Source organism: Gopherus evgoodei, chromosome 1 (assembly GCF_007399415.2).
Source record: "Gopherus evgoodei ecotype Sinaloan lineage chromosome 1, rGopEvg1_v1.p, whole genome shotgun sequence".
NCBI classification, from domain to species: domain Eukaryota; kingdom Metazoa; phylum Chordata; order Testudines; family Testudinidae; genus Gopherus; species Gopherus evgoodei.
The window spans coordinates 322,416,485-322,442,427 of NC_044322.1; the positions used below are offsets into that span (position 1 = coordinate 322,416,485).

General features: G+C 39.1%; 1 protein-coding gene across 1 annotated transcript in view; it reads right to left on the reverse strand.

Annotated features, from left to right (window-relative positions):
* The window catches only part of TSPAN12 (tetraspanin 12), a 63,109-nt gene that overhangs the window by 17,799 nt on the left and 19,367 nt on the right, over positions 1-25,943 (reverse strand). The window contains exons 4-5 of the mRNA XM_030549094.1: positions 23,552-23,687; positions 3,882-3,956 (exon numbers count right to left, since the gene is read on the reverse strand). Coding sequence (XP_030404954.1) covers positions 3,882-3,956; positions 23,552-23,687 — 211 coding nt within the window. The remainder of the gene's footprint in view (positions 1-3,881; positions 3,957-23,551; positions 23,688-25,943) is intronic.

Consider the following 25,943-nt stretch of genomic DNA (forward strand, 5'->3'; position numbering starts at 1 on the left):
TGTTCATGAAAATCATTTGCATGGCTTCATTCCTTGAGAGGCACTTTCCTGTATGGTGTAGGTAAACTAGAATTCAAGTTTATGGTTTGATTTTTGAGCATGAAAGTTCTCTATGGTCTTGTCTGCTGTTTAATTTTCACTTGCATTAATATGTTACTAGTTTTCTAACAAGTATCAAGTCTTGACTGAAGTTCAAGTTAACTGAGAACCTGCTCTGGCTTTTCAATCTTGTGGATGGAAGAAATTAGTCATAAGGCACTTTTCATTCTGAGAGCTATCATAAGCTGGAAGCAAAACTATTTATACAGGGATGCTTTTGGCAGACTAATATATATGCCAAACAGGACTCAAACTGGGATAGTATTGGGGTTATGCCTCACTGACATTTTTTAACAGCATCACCTACACCCCTATATTAATGCTAACTAATTCTCTGACGCTCACCAAGGGCTCTTATGATTTCACTATAAACTGAATCCAGCATGGCAGCAGGGCTCTCCCAAGGAGTTGTAGGGAGTCTCTTCGCTGCCCAGTGTGGAAGACAAAGGGCCTGCATGCTCTGCATTCTTTGGATGGGCCAGCCCCTGGAAGTGACCTGTAGATATTGTAGAACCATGCTGAAGAGCATTTTGGGTTCTGAAGTGCTTTGCTTCAAGTCTCAGAGCCTGACAGTCAGTAGCAGGACTTGGGAGTAGAGGGCCTGCAAGACTAGTGTTCCTGGCCCACCCCACAGTGTGAGCAGTAGTAGGATGAGGGCAAATGGGGACAGGAGGATCACAATGGCAGAAGACAGAGAACCAAACAATGGGGCATATGGGGAGAGAAGAAAAGAGAGCAATAAGAAAGTAACCAGGAAGGAAAAGAAACAAAATGGTGAGAGCACAGAAGAGGGAGAGAGAGGGAGAGAGAAAGAGAGATCAAGATTCACAGATTTTGAGGTCAGAAGGGACCATCATGATCATCTAGTCTGACCTCCTGCACATCGCAGGCCACAGAACCTCACCCACCCACTCCTGTAATAGACCCCTAATCTCTGGCTGAGTTACTGAAGTCCTCAGATCATGGTTTAAAGACTTCAAGTTTCAGAGAATCCACCACTTACACTAGTTTAAATCTGCAAGTGACCCATGCCCAATGCTTCAGAGGGAGGCAAAAAAAACCAAACCAAACCAAACCAGAGGATGTCTGCCAATCTGACCCGAGGGGAAATTCCTTCCCAACCCCAGATATGGTGATCAGTTAGACTCTGCGCATGTCAGCAAGACCCGTCAGCCAGACTCCTAGAAAAGAATTCTCTGTAGTAATTCAGAGCCCTTCCCCACTAGTGTCCCATCAGCAGCTACGGGAGATATTTGCTGCTAGCAGTTGCAGATCAACTACATGCCACTGTAGGCAGTCTCATCATACCATCCCCTCCATAAACTGACCAAACTCAGTCTTGAAGCCAGTTAGGTTTTTTTGGCCACCACTGTTCCCCTTGGAAACCTATTCCAAAATTTCACTCCTCTGATGGTCAGAAATCTTTGTCTAATTTCATGCCTAAACTTGTTGCTGGCCAGTTTATATCCATTTGTTCTTGAGTCCACATTGGTGCTTAACTTAACTAAGTCCTCTCCCTTCCTCATATTTATGCCTCTGATGTATTTATGGAGAGCAATCATATCTCCCCTCAGCCTTCTTTTGGTGAGGCTAAACAAGCCAAGCTCTGAGTCTCCTCTCATAACATCTTAGTATCCTTCTCTGGACCTATTTCAGTTTGAATTCATCTTTCTTACACATAGGAGACCAGAATTGCACACAGTATTCCAGATGAGATCTCACCAATATAATGGTACTAACATTTTCCTGTCTCTACTGGAAATACCTCACTTGATGCATTCTAGGACAGCATTAGCCTTTTTCACAACTGCAACAGATTGGTAGCTCACAGTCATCCTATGATCAATCAATACACTCACTTCCAACTGATACGTCCCCAGCTTATAGCAGAAATTCTTGTTAGCCCCTAAATGCATGACCTTGCACTTTGCACTGTTGAATTTCATCCCCTTTCTAATACTCCAGTTTTCAAGGTCATCCAGATCTTCTTGTATGATATTCTGGTCCTCCTCTGTAGTGTTAATCCCCCTCAACTTTGTGCTATCCGCAAATTTTATTAGCGCACTTCCACTTTTTGTGCCAAGGTCAGTAATAAAAATGTTAAATAAGACTGGTCTGAAGACCGATCCCTGAGGAGCTCCACTAGTAACCTCTCTCCAGCCTGACAGTTCACCCTTCACTATGACCTGTTGTAGTCTCCTCTTTAACCAGTTCGAACATTCAACACTCAGATTAGATATTTAGTTCTATTTATTCATATTCTAACAGTCCACATTATTAAATTTCCCTGGCAGATGTGGAAGAACTTGGGGGTGGTGAATCTTTGGACTGGTTCTGACCTGGTTAGGGAATGGGACAAGGCAGATGGACAAAATTCCCCAGAGGTTGATGGATCTATCACTTCTAATTTTTTTTTTAAGTCACTGATGCCATAACTTACAGTAGGACAAGTGCCAGCCCCAAGCAACGCTGGATTCTGCTAGTGTATCCCAGGGTTATGGGCCCCACTAGCAGAATATCTGTCTGGAGGGATGAGGTCACAAGGGCCACAACCCAGATCCAGCAGGGGGCCTGGCCCATCTCAGGTATCCTGAAAGATGAATGATTTTGGCTCGGGGGAAGGGTATAGCTGGTGAACTTGAAGGATGTTCATTTCAATGCCTCCTAGAGGCAGCTACTACTGATAAGACTCCTATAGAGCCATGGATGTTAATTATAACTGTCACTCCTGCCAGAACCCTGAGAATGGTGGCTGTGGCCAGGGGATGAGTCATACCTATGATCTACCTTCCCAATTTAAAAAATGTATCATATCAATGCAACCTGACATTTAGGCAAAGTGATATATTTAAACGATATTATATTAGGAGCATAAAACACCGCTCTGGAATCTGTATAGCAAGGGAATGAGTTCTGATTCAAAATGCTGCCACATAATTTCAGAGTGCAGGTCTGCCAGAAATTCCTTTGGTTCCAGTACTGTACAAATACCAAATGAGCTCCCTCCCTTTTTACTGCAGTATAATTGCTACACACTGGCTGCTGTTGACAAGACCAGTGTCACGGGCATATCTTGGCAGCTTGGAGGAAATTTGTCACTCTGCTCATAAATAGGTATCAAACTGAAAATGAGACAAGACGCTATAGGAGCAAGCAGGATAATATGATAGTTTGCTTTCTGTTCAGTACTTAGCCAATTCCCTTCTTAATGGATACAAGTCTCCAGTTTGAAAATTAAAGGCTAGTGATAAAACCTCCTTAGAAGTTTACAGAAATCGGTTTTATAGCTGGGACATGTTTCACGTTAAAACACAGGCATTTATAGTTTAAGGAGACATTATTAATGACCTCAGCAAGCAGTAAGTCATTTATGGAATGAATGCACTGTCTGTTTACAATACAGCACAGCAAGATTTAGCCTAAGTGAAAGAGTCTTGGACCAACCCCCTCCCAAATCCCCTCAAAACACAGAACTTAACCCTGCAATCCTTACTGAATCAAAACTCTCACTTGACTTCAGTGGGAACTTGTCTAAGCAAATAAATAAAACAGGACCTAATGATCTGAACCTCATAGGGAGAAAATTTCAGATTAGATCCTTTTAGAAAGAACTGGTTTCCCAGAATTCCCTATATTAACACAAACCGAAATGCCTGAAGTTAATACTAGGACTGACATAAAGCTATAACCAAAGATGCACACTACAGCAGTTGGAGAATAGCTAGCTAATGAAAATCTTTGTTTTCTTCTATTTAATAATGTATCCTCCTTTTCTGACTCACCGTAATTTCCTGCTCGTAGGTCCAAACACCGCAAGCCAGTTCAACACAGAATATCACAAGCAAGCTTCCAAAATACTGTGGAACACAGAAAAATCTTAGTTATATTTTTACAGTGAAGTTAACACTCTTAAAAAAGCTATTAAGTAAGTAATTTTACAACACTTCAGAACACCATTAATTTTTCATATAACTAAGACAGTGAAAAAACAAAAGTATTAGGGCATGATGATTCATAAAATAAGCCCTGAAGTTTACCTTTTGCTATAAACATGTTTAAAGAATGTGACAAGGTGAAATAAATGTGGTTTATTTCTAATTGACTTAATATGAAATATGTCAAGCGTTGCCATGGGAATATGAATTAATTTCCAAGTTACCTCATGGAACAGGACTATTATGACATTTTACACAGAAACAATTCCAAAAGAGGCTAATATTTTTGTTCCCCACACACACCAAAACTCATCATTTCCCACTGTTCCTTATTTAGAATAACTAGAGGAGTTGCAACCAAAACCCAAGTAGGGCTAACAACATGAACATGCTAGATGGAAAAAATCTTCAAAATGTTTGTAGCAAGGAGGAAATTCTATAGGTCTATGTAGTTAATAAAATATTAAGAAAAACTGTATGCAATATCAAATAAACCATTGAACTTGTGGGATGAAGCTGCACAGAAGGCAAGACTCTGCATGATATGCAATTGCTGTAAATCTGAAAGTTAGTTCAGTTTGCTTTTATTTGAAGTGTACCTTTTGTCCACTCTTGCGTGGTACCACCTTCTTCCACATAGATAGGCTGAGTCCCTCCCTGTCTGCCACAGAGCAGAAAGACTCCATTTCCAAACTCACACCCTTTCTAAGAGTTGGCTTTATTTGGAACTCAAAAACAATTAACACAACTGAAACCTCCCACTAAGTTTTCCCCCTGAGCTTGCCTGTTTTTAGAACTTCCTTTCCCCATTTCTTCCCTCCTAGCTCTTTAGATCCCTGTCTCCTAAGGGCCATTCCCACCTGCCTATTTTCTAGGGTGGAGTTAGAAATCCACTGCTTTGTGACACAATGACCTAGAAAACCATGCCCACACCACACCAGTTCCTCCTGCTTCTTTCCAATAGGTCTTCAAATTCTATTTCCTTCTCAAAGAAATGAAGACCCCATAAGGGTTTGTCTATATGTAGAGTTGTTCTTGATTAACAATTCCTGATTAACTCCATGTCTGGACACTCTTATAGAACATTAGGAGTGGAAGAGACCTGCTGGGTCATCAAGTTCAGTCCCCTGCTAACACAGGCATCCCTGTCATATAATCCATTCGTAAATATGTCAAGATCCATCTTAAAGCTAATTCGGTTGTTTGTCCCCATTACTCTGGAGCAACTGGAAAGCTGTTCCAGAATCTCACTCTTCTGATTGTTAGAAACTGTCTTCTAATTGCCAACCTACGTTTATTCATACTTATTTGTCCTTCTGCTACGGAAATCCACTTTATATCCATTTGTTCTTCCGCCAACATTGTCTTTTAGCTTAAATTGCTCTTCTCCCTCCTGGCTGTTTACCCCTTAATGTATTTATAGAGAGAAATCCTATCCCTTCTCAGCCTTCATTTTCCTAGGATAAACATGCCAACCTTATTCCAGAATAAGAATGCTTTGACTGCCCACTTTGAAAGTGGGCTAAACTAAACAGAAACAAGGCACTCTTGTTCTAGAGTAAGTGAGTCTACACATGGAGTTAATCAACAACACTCCATGTGTAGATAAGCTCTAAGAAATAGAATAAAAACACTGTGGAACTAATAAGACACATGCCAGACCCCACCACTCAGTCATCTCGAAATCTCCCATTTCCTGCTCATTTTCATATCTGATCTACTGGATTGTAGGCACTCTTTGCAGGGAACCATTTCTTCTCACCTTCTCTGCACAATGTTATAAACTTCAGCTGTGAGACATGTTCTCTGCTGTGCAGATATAAAGCCAAGAAAATAAATACAATTAAAAATGATGACCAAGTATAAACTATATGAACTTCTCAAGTTGTCTCATAGCCAGTAGGAAAGGGAGAGGGAAAAAAGTAGGTGCTAAACCAGTGGCAGTGAACCCTTAGCTCATTCTCATGATTTAGGAGAGGATTTACACCATAAAATTCCATTAAAGAAAGTATCAGAAGCCACTAAGGAAAGTAAATGGAAGCTAGAAATGACACATTTGGATTAAGATTAACTACAGGCACTCAGCATCTTTCAGAATCAATCCTTTTGACTCTCTCTTAAGAAGTCCATCCTCTGGTCACAAAGGTAAGAGATAAAAATAAGAGACACAAAGTGTGAATGTAGAACTGATAAATGGAATTGTTTTTAATTGTTCACTTTATTAATGTAACTTCTGTTCGCCATTCACTACACTTGCCTACACTGTAACTTCTGTTCCATATTGTAATTCAAACCCCATTTTAAAACACTCACTCCATTTTGTAAAAGCTTCCTCCAACCTTAATTTTTGCAAACCCTGCTGTAATCTTATTAGTTTAGTTTAGATGTGTGAATGAGGTATGTATGAATGATGGAATCAACCTCCAGCCCCAGCCTGTCCTGATGAGATAAAGTTCAAATACCAACGGCTGAAGACCTAGACAACAGCCCTAAACAAAGTAAGAAGCATCCACCCTAAAAGGAAAAGGACAACAGAACAACAGAAGGAAGATCAAAGCCAGGTCCAAGGCTGAAAGTCACGCCTGCAGTTGATGGGTGATCAATCTAAACCCAGAGGCAGCGTGACACAGCAAGACCTATAGACTTTGAATCCAAACTAAAAGCCTATAAAAAAGAAGGGTGAGATGAGAGACTCTGGGTAACATTCTGCTGCCAACATGGAAGAACATCGGTGCCTGCCCAACAGAGATCCAGCTCAGCCTTGTGCCCAGCTTTCCTGGCCAGTTAGCTGCCACAAGCTACAAACCCAAGCTGCAAAAACAAGCCATGAACTTAAGCTATCTTCAGGACATGAAGCCTTAATTTGCAAAATAACTATATTGCAATAATTAACTGCTGCAATGATATTAAAGTATCTCTACAACCACAGATGTGCTTCAATTTCTTCCTCCGATTTTGGGGGAATCTTATAACTCTCCCTGAATTTAATGAGTTCCAAAACAAAAAATTCTTACAGAAGTTGTGTGAAAAACTCCTGTAATTATTATTTAAATTTACTTCCCATAATTTTCATCTCCCAAGCCACACTGATCGTTGCTGGCGACAATTCCTACCTCTCTGTTCCCAAACAAATTCCCAGTAGAGTCTGAAGTCCAAAATAAATGCAGCCTCTCACAAGAAGCAAAATAACTCTTGCTTTTGTCAGTTACAAGAATCTGGTTTCCACAACAAAGGTTTAATTAATTCTTCCCTGCTATTGTGGGTTGAGTGGCTGAGTTCTGGAAAAAAAAAATCTCTTATTCCCCTGATAGAAAAGATTATGCTCTTCCTATGCCACTCTCAAACTCTTGCATATGATATTCCCACAGTTCTAGTTCCTACATTACTCTCTATAATATTTGGTTCCTTCCAAGGTTTTTTCTGCTGTTCTGCAAAGACCATCCTCTATATCGATAATCAATAGTGCAAATCATCTAATACTCACAGAATCAGAAACCTCTGAACTAGCAGGTATCCTCAAAACTCTGACATTTCTCTCTCCTATATGGTTGGTAACCAGTTTTCTCCCTATTAGAGTTGTGTGAAATCTCCATAAAGTTCACATGGTTCATAATCTTGAATCTGGCCCAAGAGCTGTGTTTGTAACTCCATGAGGTTTCCATCATCAGATCTGAAGGGGGAAAAGCTCTGTTTCCTTGACAGAAGCTGAAAGACTAAAATACTGGAAGAAAGTACTCTGTTTAAGGTAATATGCCATCAAGAAAGGGATACAATGTGTGCTGCAGTGCCAGGCATGAGTGCCTAAACCTTGGCCCCCATGAAGTACAGCATGAATGCTAACAAGCAGCAGTACTTTGTTCTTCTGTTACTCCTGTCCTGAGCTATTAATGCAGACTGAGCACAGGCAGATGCAGTAGCTAAGCAGAGAATCTGCCTCTCAACAGAAGGAAGCCCTGACAATTCCTGGACACAGCACAAGTAGCTGGATAGTTTGTGCAGCAATGGATGGATGTGTGCACTCAACTCCTCCACATCCACTCAGGATAGGCAGCTGCAGTGAAAGTGACCTTTGGAGCTTTAAAGAATCCTGCCTTTTCAGTACTGCAGCCCAGGGATGAGAGATACATACGAAGGGAAAGAACTGAAGACTCAGGAGTTCTGAAGAGCCTACCTTCTGCTCACTTTCAGTGCACAAAGCAAGTTGGGATGTGTAGGGGTGGGGAGAGATGAAGAGAAACTGAGTATTGCAGCTGATGGTAAAGAGAAAGTCATCATTGAGAGCTGCAGACTAACAGAGATGGAGAGAGATACAAAGGGAGGAGACATTAGGACAAATCTTCTGGAGGCACAAAAGCAACAGAAATTTCCTGTAACTACCATGCTGGGGATACCCGCTCAAGTTGGGGAGTCTCCAGCAGATGTAAAAAATTAGGGCTGTCAAGCAGTTAAAAAAATTAATGGCAATTGATCGCAGTTTTAATCACACTGTTAAACAATAACAGAATACCATTTATTTAAATATTTTTGATGTTTTCTACATTTTCAAATATATTAATTTCAATTACAACAGAAAATATAAAATATACAGTGCTAATTTTATATTTATTTTTATTACAAATATTTGCACTGTAAAAATCAGTAGTATTTTTCGATTCACCTAATACAAGTACTGTAGTGCAATCTCTTTATCATGAATGTTGAACTTACAAATTTAGAATTATGTACAAAAAATTACTGAATTCAAAAATAAAACAATATAAAACTTTAGAGCCCACAAGTCCACTCAGTCCTACTTTTTGTTCAGCCAATCTCTCAAAACAAGTTTGTTTAAAATTGCAGGAGATAATGCTGCCTGCTTCTTGTTTACAATGTTACCTGAAAGTGAGAAGAGGTGTTCAGATGGCATTGTTGTAGCTGGCATCACAAGATTTTTACGTGCCAGAGGCGCTAAAGATTCATATTTCCTTCATGCTTCAACCAGTATTTCAGAGGACATGCGTCCATGCTGATGATGGGTTCTGCTTGATAACAATCCCAAGCAGTGTGGACCGATGCATGTTCATTTTCATCATCTGAGTCAGATGCCACCAGCAGAAGGTTGATTTTCTTTTTCGGTGGTTCCAGTTCTGTAGTTTCTGCATTGGAGTGCTGCTCTTCTAAGACTTCTGAAAGCATGCTCCACACCTCGTCCTTCTCAGATTTTGGAAGGCACTTCAGATTCTTAAAACTTGGGTCGAGTGCTGTATCTATCTTTAGAAATCTCAGATACAAATGTTTAGCATATCTGGCACATAAATACCTTGCATTGCCAAATACAAAAGTATCATGCGAATGCCTGTTCTCACTTTCAGGTGACATTGTAAATAAGAAGCAGGCAGCATTATCTCCTGTAAATGTAAACAAACGTATTTGTCTTAGTGACTGGTTGAACAAGAAGTAGAATTGAATGGATCTGTAGGCTCTAAAGTTTTACATTGTTTTGTTTTTGAGTGCAGTTATGTAAGGAAAAAAATCTAAGTTGCACTTTCACAATAGATTGCACTACAGTACTTGTATGAGGTGAATTGAAAAATACTATTTTTTATCATTTTTTACAGTGCAAATATTTATAATAAAAAATAATAATATAAAGTGAGCACTGTACACTTCGTATTCTGTGCTGTAACTGAAATCAATATATTTGAAAATGTAGGAAAACATCCAAAAATATTTAAATTTCAAATAGTATTCTATTAACAGTGCAATTAATCATGATTAATTCTTTCAATTGTGATTAATTTATCGAGTTAATTGCACGAGTTAACTGTGATTAAATCAACAGCTCTACTAAAAAATCAACATAGTCAACTGCTACACTTCCCTCCCTGCAATCTCTGGAGCAGGTGGTGTATCAGGAAAGTGGCCAGAGCACAATGCACTTCAGCTATCACAAGTCCATAGGAGACCATATTCAGCTGCTACAAGTTACAGCAGCTCTCAAGGTGCCCTAAACTTTACCAGGGCCAGAGCATAGAATCGGAGAGTCAGAAGCAAAAGCTGAGCAGTGCAGAGAAACTGTCCAGTATAATATATAACAGACCAGAGACAAATACTGATTGGAGATAAGATGACAACGAAACTGGGACATAAATTATAGAAAGAGAGGTAAAAGATAAGTACAACATGAAAGATGGTAGCAAATTTGTTTTGTTTATGCTAATTCAGATGCCCTACATTTTGTTTTTGCTATAAGGCTGGTGGAGTGTCAGGGAGGAGAATGGGAATCAGTGTAAAGATCACAAATTTTCACCGTGCATACATAATGGTCCCTGAAGTTTACTGAAAACTACTGCTGGAGAAACCTTTCAGGTGTTATTCTTAAACACAAACTCACCACAGCCCCCAAACATATGCCTTCCTGGTTTTCCCTTTTGCCTCCATGTAATGTTAAATATAGGGCAATGAAACTAATTTCTTATTAGCTGTGATGTGCCATGATTTTTGCTTCTTTTTACTAAACTAAATTAATAAGCAACAAGCATGGAATACATTGTGGGAACAAGTGTTTTCTTAGTCATAATAATCATTCAGTTGCAAATGCAAGAATAGCATTGGCAAGCAAAAAAATCACTGTCCTGTGCACTGAATCTCAGACATTTTGTATCACTTTAAAGGTGCTTGTGCCAACTCGTCCCATTTTTCTCAGCCAGTAACTAATCCTGAATGTGTCACACTTGAAGAACCTCACAATATAAAATCATTCTCCCACTGCTTTTGGTCCTACAGAGATAGGGCTTTTTCATGCTGTAATTGAACGCAACTGCAGAAGAGGATATAAAGTACTGATACAAAATGAGAAACACAATACAAATGTTTTATTCAGAAAGGGCATCACAGAATACATCCTTCGTACTTCTACAGATTTCTACTTGTCTTGGACATTCCCCATGATACTCACAATGAACAGGATCATCAATACCAGGATTTCTGTTTATGATTTTCTGGTAACAGGTAGAAACCCTGGTGACTAAACTCCTCTCTCCATTACTGGAGTATGTCAGGCAGGATTCTGGAGGGAAATGGGACGCGGGGGAAGAGATTTCATTTTATTTTTTAAAAAACATAACTGAATGGTTTTTTGTTGAATTGCTACAGATTATTTTTCTTAGTTTGAACCATGTCTCTGGATCATTTACATGAATATAACATATTTGAAATATTGTTGATATAGAAATATTAAGATTTAAATTCAACCTGTGAATAAAAAACTAACCAAAAAGTTTAATTAGAAGTGTCATGGGGTAGTCTCCTCAGTAAAAGGGCCAGAGCCATGTAAACAGCTTCTCAAATCCTTCTCTTCTGCCAGGGGACAAGTCCCCCAGCACCGGTACTAAGACAGACAGCCATCAGACTGACTTTGAGGACCCCCACTCACAAACAATGGAGGACGAGTGGTGCCAGGTTGGGCTGGGAATGGGAAGAGAAACCCAAAGAGACTGCCATGATTTAGGGTATGTCGTCACTGCGGAGTTAGCCTGCATGACTGGTGCCTTGGTCTGAGCAGTTGAGTTAGCCTAGCCTGGGTGTTAGCAGCCACACCACTCACCACTGTGTCCTCCAGGACACTCCTCATGTGTGTTGCTATATCCCATGGTTCTTTCTGCTGCAGTAAGCTGAGCCGTTTACTTGGAGGACTGTCAGCACTCCCGTGACTTACCCTGTGTCCTCACTGCAAAGTGGGCATGCTACCAGCCGAAGTGAAAACAGAACCTGGGCTCTAAACTATACTCCTAGTCATGCCAGCTAGATGGGTTGAATGCATCTCCCAACTTGGGTGACAGAATTTTGTATGTGAAAAGAGGAGGCATTAAAGGAAACACCTGGGTAAGAGCCAGAGCTAGCTGTATGGTGAAAACACCCCTTTATACAGGCCCCTAGGGCTGTCTAAATCACACCAGGAGCCACGGAACAGCCCAAGATTAAATGGTCACACAAGGTGGCTTCAATTCACTTACCCTTCTCCCCTTATACCTGGGCTGCAAGTTCTGTTCTGTGCCTCTTATAGGTGCAGGTCAGAATCTCACCCCATTTGCAATCTTAACTCCTGCCTTGCAAGTCAGAATCACAAGACTTACAATCTGGTCTCCTGCACAAATGATTAACATATCCCATCACATGAAATGATGAGAACAAGAAAACTGTCCATCAGCAAACTATAAGAAAACTAGAGAACTATCTAGATTCCTAGAGGTAATGGGGAATGGATGGGTGATTGAAGAGGAAGTGTGCTAACGAATGGAGTCAGCTGTCAGTGGGTGTTGAAGAGAGGGGAGAACAGGTGGTATCTTGAAAAAGCTTTTCATTTTTGGGTAATATGTGCCTTTTTATTTGAAGAATAAGTATGTTTATTAGTGAATCACACTGTGTTTTGTGTTTCATTTAATAAAATCTGATGTTCTTACATTTTTTTTTCTTTTGCCAAGTGATTTTTTCCACCAGAAGAGAGACACCAGGTTTTTCAAGCTTCAGAAAAACTGCAACCCTAACAACAGAAAGACTGAAGAAGCTAATCAGCATAGCTGACCTCCTCAAAGGCTCTGCCTTGTTTACAGCACCTTTTTGGGCAATGTGTTGCACATGGAAGCAATGACAAGAAAGAGCTGAGAAAGGAGGACAAGGGCTGAGAGGAGATTCCAAGGGTAAGCAGCTGCAGAATGAAACCTTAAAGGAAACTCTCAGACTGGTGTATATGGTATGCGAAACAGATGCCAAAACATTCTAAGAGGTTATGTGTAGTATTTCCCAATGGCTAACAGCCTGAAAGCATCAGCCTCATTCTGCAAGCCATCCAGACATCTGTCTGCGTCATTTGACCACCAACAAAATATGCCTGATTACCAATGGGAACCAGACCCCTTCCATGAAAAGTCTAGTAAAAAACCTTGCAGTCACTGTTACTTTGTTATAGTTTGGAACGAATTAGCCATAGAGGCTATTGAAAGGATTCACCCAGGTACAATTTTCAGACATTGATTTATTACTTGTAAAAGGAATCAGACTAACAGCGAAGGAAACTGAAGTCCTTTGTTTATCTATTCCTGCAGTGAAAACTTCTCCCATGCTGCCCCAGCTATGTCCTCAACCCTGTTTTGAGGGGATTAATGGTTAATTTATCATTCTAATTCAAACACTGGGTGACAATGGCAATGTTTTGCATGGGTGATGTGGACACATATCAACAAGGAAGTGGACTGAAACTACTAATTCACAGGTTTAGGAGTGGTAGCCATGTTAGTCTGTATCAGCAAAAACAATGAGAAGTCCTTGTGGCACCTTATAGACTAACAAATTTATTTGGGCATAAGCTTTTGTGGGCTAAAACCCACTTCATTAGATACATAGAGTGAAAATACAGTAAGCAGAATATATATTATAGTACATGAAAAGATGGGAGTTAGCACTGACCCCCCACTTGGTAAGGCAACTCCCATCTTTTCATGTGCTATAATATATATTCTGCTTACTGTCTTCACTCCATGCATCTGATGAAATGGGTTTTAGCCCACAAAAGCTTATGCCCAAAATAACTTTGTTAGTCTCTAAAGTGCCACAAGGACTCCTCGTTGTTTTTACTAATTCACAATGTAGGCCACGGAGTGCCATCCTGTCCTTCAAAATTAATACTCTCCACAGCCAAATTATCCGATATCTCCAGAGTTTAGATGTCTCCGTTTACCAAGTTCTATCACTATGCACATTTAAAGCTTGTGTCCTTTTCAAAACCACCTGATTCCACACAAGAGTAGTTTTTTTCAAGTTTTCACAACTCCATTACACTATTACCATTCTTCATTTTCTTATAATCCAGAACTACTTTTCTGTAGTTAGATCAGTATCCCTTTGTTTTTAATTTTCAGATATATTTGTCCAAGTTTTTTTCTGATTAGTCCTTTTGCCATTATTATTGTCTTTTTCTAATTAGACAACACAAAATTCATTATAAAGAGTAAACAGCTCCCCCGATTCATATTCTCCTATGAGACATCAGTTTGTTCTGCTACCAACATTTACTTTACCATCTCTCCTTTATGGTAAGGAAGAAATTAATAAACACTTAGGCATTAGATTAATGCCTTAAAACAATTATTATTATTCACTAACTAAGGCTCAGATACTGTAAGTCAATAGAGCTTCATGCAGGCACAAGTGTCCTGCAAGATCAGGTTTAAGAATTTAATAAGACATAGTTGAAGACAGTCTTCTTGCCCTGAGGAATTACAGAATAATGTCTCTTTCCCTTTCAGTATCATAGGATCTGTATTAAAAACTAATAATCTTTTTTTGCACAATCCAATGAGTCAAATTATTCTTTTCAATAGGTTTTTCCTTTTTCACACAAAGGCAATTCATACAAAAATGATTCTTTGAGTAACAAAAGCCTCTTTCCCCTGATTAACAGACCAATTCAGTATTGAAATAGGGTGCCCTTTGCCCATGCACCCCCAAGGTTCTTGAAATGTTCCTTTATTCCAGGCAAGTCTCCAGAAAGAAGTGAACTAAATGCTGTTGCACAATCAGCACAAGGTTGCAGAACTAGCTCAAAGGTGTGTCTTTCTGTGCAACTGGTAGAAAAGGCAAGGCTAGGCAGGAAAAAGGGTGTGGCCAGTCTGAGAGGACATCACTCCACATTCCATACTTGCCAAAAGGAATGCATAGTTGGAGCAGTGATGCTAGTTTCACTCCAGCCTTAGAGTTGTACTAACAATAGAGCTGGGTGACATTTTTTGACCGAAACTTTTTTGGCACAAAATACCGATTCAGTGATATGGAAACATTAAACTGTTGGTTTTATCAAAAATTGTTTTGGTCAGAAAAAAAACTAAAAATTTTCCAAAAATCAAAATATTTCAAATTTTCAATTTCAAACAACCTTGATTCTAAAATGTCCTTCTGTTTTATTTAAAAAATTAAAAAGTTTAAAAAATGCTCAAAAGTCTAAACAAAACGTTTTGCTTGAGGTTGAACTAAATGTGTCATTTGACTTAAAACCTTTTTTTAGACTTTTTGATGCACCAAAAATTTTGGAAATTTTTGTTTTCAGGTCAACCCAAAATATATATCTTTTTAATGTTCAGACTGGCCAGCAAACCAAAAAAATAAATCAGTTATTCGCTCCGCTCTATTTAACAGGCTAGACACAGACTAGACCCTGAGTCCTTCTAAACCTACTGTTACAGGGGACGATAAGCGTATCACATAGGGCAGACAAAATATGCCCACTCACCTGACTTTTATGGGTCCATGGCCACAGTTTACAAATAGTTGTCACAGTGACTCAGAGTGTCCAAAGCTAGAACCACACTATACATTGTTGATAGAAACACAAGGTGTAAAGTGCAGCCATTTCCAATACCAACAGACAGGCGTGTGGTTGTTTTCTACTGCACAGATGTGCTGAAAAGTCCAGTGTGATGTACAATAACTGCCACTACGCTGGTGGCCATTTCACACTGTCATCCCTGCTGCCATAGTTAGGAACCATTTTCCTGCACAGCCATCTGGCTATGAGTGGTTGCTGGATGGCTCTTCCCTCTCGGACAGTCTGGGCAATAGGGTCCTGAACTAGAGCATCTGCTCTGCCCAGGCACTATGTAACAGAGCGCTCAAGACTGATGTTAGTTGCAAGAGGTGGGATGAACAGAGCATATGCACTTGCATAGATCCCAATCGCTTGCAGGACGATTTAGGCACTCCTGCCAACTGCATGCCTGCCCCTCTGGAGGGGGTGGGAGATGCGCCACTAGAATACACAGGTCCTTATGTTAGCTGCCTATTTTTACTGACCAAGGGGAAAGAGTTATGTCAACAGCACTGCATAGTCAGAGCTCTGTGAAGAAAAGTAATCCCTACCTCTCCATACAGTTACTTTTCAAGTGCTACAGGATGCTGAGCATCCTCAGGCCCCAGCTTCAATAGGTATTGAGAGGGAGGTACTCAGCACCCTTTCAGAATTGAGTCCCACTGTATCCACTGTCCTTCATATCTTTAAACTAACCTAACCCAGATATTTCCATTGCTGGCACCCAGATGTCTCCATCTGGTTTAGCCAACCTTCTCACATGGTTCTGGCAATGAAGTCTTTGTGGCTGCTCCCTGATGTTTTGGGCCTCACATTACAAGAAGGATGTGGAAACATTGGAAAGAGCCCAACGGAGGGCAACAAAAATGATTAGGGGCTGGAGTACATGACTTATGAGGAGAGACTGAGACAACTAGGATTGGGGTTGGAATAGATGACCTCCTGAGGTCCCTTCCAACCCTGATATTCTGTGACCCAGATGCAGTTCTCTTTGGTTGGTTCCATATGGGTGACTGAAACAGCTCTAGTGTATCATCATCTGTATCCTATATACTTGCAGTTGCTGTGATTCTCAGTAGCTCCATAAGATGCTCAGCACTTTCTATCATTTGTGATACATGAACGTGCCTGCGTCCGCACACACAAACACATGTTGTTATGCGTTTATGAAGGCAAGAACAAAGAAATGTGTCTTGCACTTACAGCAGAAGGTAGTGACGTTTGTGATGGTCCTTAGCTCCCGCGGTAATTCAGCCCACAGTCTCAGACCAGCCCCTGAGAAAACTCAAGCTCCTGGACAGATGAGCTTTACCCTGTGGTGAGGTTGTGCAATGAGTCTCTTTAATGTTGCTATTTAACTTGTCAAAGTCTACCCAAAGTGAATGAAAAACACTAGTCAGAACAGGAAATAATTAACTCTCCACCCAATTCTAATACAAAAATATCTAAACTCTATTCAATCAAACATCACCTCAAAAACTTCATCTTAGAGATGAGGCCTCATATGGAAAATGTTAGCCCAAAAAGATTTTTTTATATAAATATATTTTTTTCTCAAATACAAATAATTCTTATTTTAATCTGAATTTAAATTTAGGTACAGATCTGGCTTCCCATAAACATTATATACTACAACATTCAAAAACTCTTAAATCCATCTTTCAAAAAGATAGGCCAGCCAGCTTGAGAAATGTACAATGTGTTAACCACAAAAGTAATTTTATAGTTTAAAACACTGGAGAATACATTTTGAAAGACATTTACAAATTGCGTGCTCCTTACTTCCCCAGCTACACATTAGGCAGCATGAGTTTTAACAAACAAGCTGATGAAAGCCATGCTATCAGAAAATGATGAACTCCAGTCTCTGTCCTGTCTAATGCTAAGCTCTACAGACCCAATGCTAAGTACCTGTGTCAGTTATTTATTTTTTCTCTTTCACTGGTTGGTTAATAATAATGAAATCCTCGGAGTTTGTAAATAACAAAATTCCTGTGCCAAATATTTGTACAAGGTAATGGAGCAGCTGTGATTTTGTTAGTACTGTACTTGGGTCACAATGGATTCCTCTATTACCACAGCAATACCTGCTGCCACAAGACAGACTCAAGTTCAATTATCAAGAGGCTGACTCTCTCACTAACCCATGCTGGCAGGAGCAAGGAGAGCTGCAAAGAGCCAGGTGTTGCTATAGATTTCTGTAACTAGTATTCCACAGAGAACAAAAGTTCCATCTAGAGAAAGCCACATTTGTCATGATAGTAGACTTCTTACATTGTAATAAACAGCCAAATTCAATCCTCTGTAACACCTAGGCATCCCAACCGATTTAAATGGAATTGTATGGATGTAAAAGAATCTGTTCCAAAGTAAGCAACATAAAACACTGGTTCATACTCCGGTTGTGTTTGTCAGGTCATGGCTACAGTTTCTCTTAACCTGCTAAGTGCTCAGATACTACAGTGATAAGTATGGTATAAAAACCAATATAGAATACAATCCTTTGAGCATATCTGTTATTGGGGCACATTTGGCTGCATCTACACAACAACTTAGTTTAATAATAGTTAAACTCATTTGTGATTGAATCCAGTTCTTACACAGCTTGGTCTGGCTGGTGTGGATAGGGGCAAAATAGATTATATCCTCGTTCCATCATAACTGAGTTAAAAACATGCTGTTAAACAAGTGTTTTGCCTGCATAGAAAAATGTCTTAATAAATACTGCTTGGAGGATAAACAGTTTTCCACCATGTTTGTGACAAATGCTACCGCAAACAGATTAACCCTAATATATTTCAAAATGTTTCCAATAGCTTTTCCTTTTATTAATTTAGTAAGGCTTTTGACACAGTCCCACAGGACATTCTCATAAACAAACTAGGAAAAAGTAGTCTAGATGAAATTACTATATGGTGGGTGCACAACTGGTTGCAAGACTGAGCTCAGAAAGTAGTTATCAATGGTTTGCTGTTAAACTGGGAGGGCATATCTAGTGGGGGTCCCACAGGAGACAATCCTGTGTTTGATACTATTTAATACTTTCATAATGGAGTAGAAAGTAAGCTTATAAAATCTGCAGATGACACCAAGATGAGAGGGACTGCAAGTACTCTGGAGGACAGGATTAGAATTCAAAACAACCTTGACAAAATGGCGAATGGTCTGAAATCAACAAGATTAAATTCAATACTGATAAATGCAAAGTATTTCAGTTAGGAATTGGAGAGAGTCTGGAGCAAAATAACAAAAAAGGACAGAGGACTGAACTAGATCTTCAGAGTCCTAGGCTAACTCCCTACCCATAGGACCATCCTGCAAAACAATAGAAAATGGAGAGTCATTATACTGGAAAATATATTCCTTGTACTCAAAAAATATATATATTATATATATAAAAAAAGATGACTTGCATGCTTGATATTAAGGGGAAATCCATTTATACTGTTTTAGCTGAAAAATAATTTTTTTTAATTTTTATATGTAAAGATTGTGCCACTAATGCTATCCAAATTGATATGACCTTGCATGATAAGTGTCAGATCCATTAATTAAATTTGCCCGTTAAGAAGTTTTCCCACTTATAAAACTAGTAGCTTATATGCAGTATCCCCTTTCTTTCTCTCTCCTCCCCTTTAAAAAACAAACAAACAAAAAAACACCCACAGTTCAAGCTCCATCATTTCAGAGGGCAATTTTCCAGGCACAAAGGGCAGTTAAGTGAAAGACATGGGGAGTTAGGCACCTAAATGCTTTTTGCGCCTTTGAAAATCTCCTTCTCAGTGTAGGTCATATGGAAGAGAAAGAGAAGATTTTCATTTTTAACTTAAACTCAAAAGTAATTCTTACATGAGACGTAAGTTAGTTTAGAAGACATGTAAGGCTGAAAAATGAAAAATTAGTGAAATCTACGTGCCTTACACATACTGTTGCATCCTGATATTCTTCTCCCACGAATTTATCAAACTGAGTATTTTTTTAAATCATATGCCTTTCAAGTGTTTTTTTCATAACTAGATCCAGCAACAGTGTAATTCAGACCTAAATCTTTAAATGCCAGCATTTTTCATTCTACATTACGCAGGAAACTAGTCTGCTCTCTTAGGGGCTACTCTAGTAAGCAATCAATGCTTCAATTCCCATGGGCATCAATAAAAGTTGAAGTCACACTGTATCCTTCAGGATTGGGACCCTAAATTGTTAACATTGTTTCTCATTTATCTTTACTTCTTACCTTCGCTCCTTTAGTGAAATTAAAAAAGGAAATAGGCTATACAACAAAGCTGTATTACACTAAATTGTGAATGACTGGACTTACTTGCTTAGTAATAATATCTGTTTAATTTCAGAATGGCACTGATTTAAATTCATAGTATAAAAGGTCGTTCTTTTATTGTGCTAAGGCTTGCATTATAGGACTAGTGCTGTTAAACTGCATCAGCTGTATGCAATATAGTAAATAACTGGCTGTTTCATGTTATGGGGAGCAATCAAACCTAACTGAAATTAATTTAGTAGTCTCATCTCACTACCTAGTGGTAAACAGGCCATTCTATAAAAACCACACAGATACTATCACAACAGGCAATCTCTGATTTGGAGAAATCCTCAAGAGAGGTGATAGAAAGCCTGATTCCTTAAAGTATTCATCTCTACTTCAGGGCTTTGGTCATTTTTAACAGAGAACAAAGAAATTCACATTACAGCTGCTCATAATGCACATGCTGTCTTTATTACAGACATCTTCAGTCACACAGTCTACTAACTTGCATGAATATTAATATTAAAGACAATTTAAATTAAAAAATAATAATTACATCTACATAAGTCAGATCAATGAGATACTAGAGACTAAGTTTCAGAGTTAAATTAAGCAAATGTATATAGTATATACACAGAGAGAGCAGAGATTGCCATATGTATTTGTAAATATATAAACTCTTAATAGATCAAATCTACATAAACAGACCAAACTCCATTTTCACCAAATTAAAGTTTTCGCAGTTTAGATCACTGTCAAGTGATCATACGTAAGCTACAGAAGATGATAAATTATGATCTTGTGGTTACATTCTGTTGTTATTAAGCAGGATAAACATGTCAGTTCAGTTTATGTGTATAGCTCATTTTAAGCTGTAAAGCTTTCAAATATTTAACTATAAATAGAATTTCAAGAACAAATAACTGCAATTTGCTCAGAGTGGTACAAATTTACTAATGATTGCTAGACTGGCTCTTCATTAAAAAGTTTTACTTATTTAGTTGTATTATTCTATTCATGTTTTGGGGAATCTAAGTATTAAGAGTCTTAAATGTTATTAGATATTTTTTAAAACATTCAATTAAACACAGTGCCTAAGAATTTCAGGCTTTGGTTCCAAACATTTTTGGGTTTAGTCATTTTAACTGTTTGTATATCTCAAAAGGAAAAATAAAAGCATGACAGAGAAGGTTGTTAATGTTTTACACCTGGTTTCTTTCCTTATCTTTCAGTGAATCTGGTTTTGCAAAAGCGTGTTCTGTTGACACATCACTTTTCTGATTAGTTTGATGAATGGAGTGTTGACTTATGGCTGCACATCTCTGCAGTCCAATAGCACTCTGCTTATTTAACAATTAGTCAAAGAGCGTGGCATACTTGAAAGATATCATCTATTTTTTGCTTCTCAGTCTGGTCAACAAGAGCCAGTTCTCAGGCTCTTGAGAGTGAAATATTGCAAGTTAAGCTGTAGGAATGTTTCGTTTGATTTAATGTGATTTGACTGCTTAATACATATTAAATTAATTTATTTCCAGATGGTTATAGTTTTTAATACAATTTCTTCTTCTTAGTTGGCATTTTAAATAAAATACTGCACCTCTTAGGTTGCCGGTTTTTTTTTTTAAGTCTGAAAAAATGAAAAGGATTTTTTTCAAATTTTCAGCCAAATATAAAATGTATTGTTAGGACATAATTAAACAGGGCTTCATAGTGTATTTATCTTCATTTTTGTCTTAAAATCATAGCAATTAGTGATTTTTTTCATACAATAAAAGTGTTTTACTAAAAAAAAATCTTAAAAACTCTGGCAAAAGTAAAGTTTGACAATGTAATAAAAACCTAAAGGGTCTCATGATGTCAACAACTTTTCTGTTTAAATAAAATAAAAACGCTTTACCCCTTTATGTTAAAAAGTCACCTAACGCAATAACTAATGTTTGAGAGTTAGCTCAGCCTAGAAAAGTTACAAAAGACTGTGTCTCCCGCATGTAAATAATATAATTCACAAAGTAATTATACAGTCAGGAATTACAGAAATATCTTTTATCATTTTCCTGCCAGACTAGTAAATCTGTAATATACGTTTTGGAACCTGCTCCCATTGACTTTGATGATGCAAGATCAAGCCTGGAAATAGTATTTTTTTTTAAATGTATTCCTATTCTATTACTGTAGGCTAAAATGAGCATTTCTCTTAAAAATGAAATAATAATCCAAATACTGAGATTTTAAGAAATACACAAGAGGACAAATAGTGCTTGCTACTGTTGCACCTAGCAGAACACAATAACAATTAGTGCTACAGAACTTTCAATGATAATGTCAAATAACACTCAAAGTCATCCCTCTTAAACAAGCCTCTCTGATATGAAGCCCTCATAATTCTTTTTTGATTGTATCACATAAATAAAGTGGATAAAAATGATGCAGGGTGAGTCAGACATATTCTTTCATCTTTTCTTCCTCATTTTTCAGAAAAATTGAGAAAATAAAGCAGAAATAGACATATGCATAAAATGCAGCTTTAGAAACTTCCAGGGACACCTGACATGCCCTGGAGTCACCAGCTCCATTACTATATGGCTGCTCCTGGGTAATTCCTATATGCTAACGGGTTTTACTTCTCTGCTTATGTAATCCACACACCTCCTAGGTAGAATGTTCTGTCCCATCTAGCAGCACCAAGACCACTTAAAGAGAAGGATAAAATGAGTCTGCTTTCAGCCAGCTGGCTTTCAGCTCATGCAGTGGAGGCTCATGCTTTAAATTCCAGAGGTCCCAGGTTTGACAATGACTGGGGTACTGTCAGTGTTACATTTACTCCTGTTAGAATTACAGCAATCACCACAAATTGTATAAATCTGTCTCATTCCAGTACAATAGTCCTCATACAAGGTTATGGACTGCTTGGGTTCCACTTAATCCCCACATTAAAGGATTAAAGCCCAATCTTCAACACCACTGCATTCCAGCTGGAGTTGAAGACACTCAGCACCTTGCAGGGTCAGGCCCTAATCAGGCTTAAGTTGTGCATACAGCCTTGCACAAGGGAGAATTTCACCCTCCAAGTCTGTTGCTGGCTTGAAGTTTTATAGCCTCCGAGGGAAGGAGAAAGTTGGCAACTTGAAATTGAGATTTTTAATTAGCCCCGACCAATTGCAAAATTTCAGATGCAAATAATAGAATTCAAACCTCACAGTCGCAAATCAGCTAGTTAGGCACATAAATGCTGTTACTTGTGCCTACAACTGATTGTGGATGTAGAAGTAGAAGCCAGGTTAATTAAAAAGTTAGTTACTAAAAGTCAGGCCTATAATATAAGGGTTTGCTTCATATCACATAGACTCATTCTCCTACATTGATTAGTACTAGAATTTTTCTGAATGATTCCTCTACTACTGACATCAACTAAGTTTTTGCAATTCCCTTTGCTTGCCTTTCAATCATAACTTAATGTACCCTGGGGGCTTATCTTCACTATGGGGGTAATTCAACCTAAGTTATACTACTCCAGCTATGTACCTTCGGTCGACTTATCCCAATGCCTTCACTGCGCTGTGTCAACAGGAGACGCTCTCCGGCTGACTTACCTTATTCTTCTTAGATAGCTGGAGTACTGGAGTCGACTGGAGAGTGCTCTGCCGTCGATTTAGCAAGTCTTCACTAGACCCGCTAAATTGACACCCGCTGCATCAATTGCAGCAGCATCGATCTCCCCGGTAGTGAAAACAAGCCCTGGCATGATGAATTCTTTCCTACAGTGCATTTTGCAATTATAATACAACACTGACATCATAACTAAACAAGATAAAAAAATAATCACAAGATAGGATGTTCATCTAGGGGCAGGATTGAGAACATTTTTCTTCCTTGCTTAAATAAAATAGAAGTTAATTGTTTTTGAAGGTGAAAACATACCCATACAAGAAGCAAAAGGCTTCTCTTCACTGTTCCACAGTACCCCAACATCCCCACAATGATAAGGAAACAGCAGACTGCAATCATGACTGGATGGACCACAGGAAAATAAGTCAAAATGACAGCCTCCTCCACTCTGAAAACAAATATAACCCAGAATTAAAATAATGAAGTACTACCCCAAAATCAAAGCACCTAAACATAAAATAATAATATTACAGTCTAAAAAACAAATAGCATTTACTATTTGCTACATAATTTAAAATGTGTTAGCAGTCTGGGATCATGGAAATCATTTAAATGGTATTTTTAAAGTCCTATGTTTCTTCCAAGTTATGGAAGATTGGATACTTAGATTGTTGCTCTTTGGGGCAGAGATTTTTTGTTCTGTGTTTATACAGCACCTAGCTCTTGGGTCCTGATTCCTGACTGGGGCTTCCGGGGGCTACAGTAATAAAATATATTAATACTTATTAATACTTATTAATTATTATTAATAATAATAATACTGAATTCACTAAGACTGAGTGACGCAGTCAAAATATACTCTAGTTTAATATACTTGAAGAGTAGGTAGCCCAAACCGGCAATAAAGAGATGAAGAGATATCAGAAAGGGACTAGGTAAAGGGGGAATTACTTAACAGGTCTTTTCCCATCTGTCACAGGGTGACTGGCCCCTTTAAGAGGGAGCGGGGTCCAGTGTACCTGTGGCTGATTGCCTGCTGCCCAATTTGGCTTAAGGGAAGGCATATGGGTCTCATAAAGAGGAAACAGGAAGAGGAAGGTTGGGGATAGCATCAAGCCACAGAGGAATGCTGCTCAAAATGCTCAGGAAGGAAGCAGCTGAGGAAGCTGCTGAAGGAATGGCCCAAGAGTTCAGCCAACTGTCCAGGAACCAAACCAGAGTGCATGGGCCTGAAATGATTCTGCAGAAAGTCCCAGTGAGATGCTCTGAGTGACAGCACAATTCCTGACTGGGGTTGTCTAAGAAAGGCTGGAATTTGTTGAAAAGGATCTGAAAGTTTAGGAAAATGCTGTTAACCAGATCCCTGATACAAGCACCAATAACCTCTACAAACTACAGAACCAGATGAAGGCTCCCTGGCAGAAGCTGGATGACAGGATGAAAGTTCATGAGGCTCAAACAAGACAGAGGTGTTCCCAGGCTATGGATAGGTTGGCTGAGCAATGGAGTGAACCAAGCAAGTAGAGGCAGTCCTTAAAAAGGTGAGAAAGCTTTTACAAGCTAAAGGCATCCATGCTTTGGACCTGAGATCCCTACTTCAAGAATCAGCACACCAGGAGTCAGTCCAAAACACTGTGCTTGAGTATAATGGGGTTTGGATACCCTATGGTACAAACAGAGAAGAAAGTGCCAGATAGAAGCTATAGTTGGGGAAGGCTACAACAGACACCAAGGAGAAGTCTAAGAGTCTCACTAAACTCAAGAACGGGCACAAAGCCATGGTCATAACTCTGGCAGAGTGCCTGCTTCATGGAAAAAAGCAGATGCCAGAATTGAAGATAACTTTTGGAAAGCTTAAGGGGAACTCCACCAAGCTGCATAACCGGAGTGCTGAGCTGCAGCCTCTGATCACAGAACTCAAGAGACAACTGGCTGAGAAAGAAGAGGAAGAACAGAAGTGAGTTCAGTTAAGAAGAATCCCAAAAGCCTCGAAAACATTAGTTACTGGAAACCCCAAGAGGAAGCTCGATATTATTATAGGCTTTACCAAAGGTGAAAGAGGCACATGTGTGTACATTCAGGGATGCTCCTCTCAAAAACGTCACAAAACAGCATTACATAAAAGTAACCAGGGTAACAGCCTGACTATCTTGACTATTCCACACATAGCCCAAAGACCGAACATTCAGAATGTCTGGCATGTTATAAATTATGAGATGCCAAGAATTCTTGGCAACTACATGAGTTGTATAAAGTATATTGGGCATAGTGCTAGACAACCTTTGGTTATATTGTTTATGAGCAGCAAGACTAAGGGTATCAACAAAGATTTTCCAGACTTTCTGATGTCTGCAGAAGAATTAGTGCCTGCTTGGTTGGACAATTTGACCAAAAGATGACCACTTTGGGCACAGGAAGGCTTGGGAAATAGGAGGGATCTGGCCCCTGTAAGAGGGAGCAGGGTCCAGTGCACATGTGATTGGTTACCTGCTGCCCAGTTGGGCATTAAGGGAAGCCATGTTGGCTTTATAAAGAGGGAAACAGAAAGAGGAAACTGTGGAGCAGAGTGAAGCTGTAGATCCTAGGAAGAGCTGATAACTGAGCCCAGTGTACAGCTTAGAGCCAGTCAGACCTAAGGAAGGCAGGGGCTGTGTCCAGTGGGAGATGAGGGGGAAGAGAGCAAAGATACTTTGCTGTAGGTTTC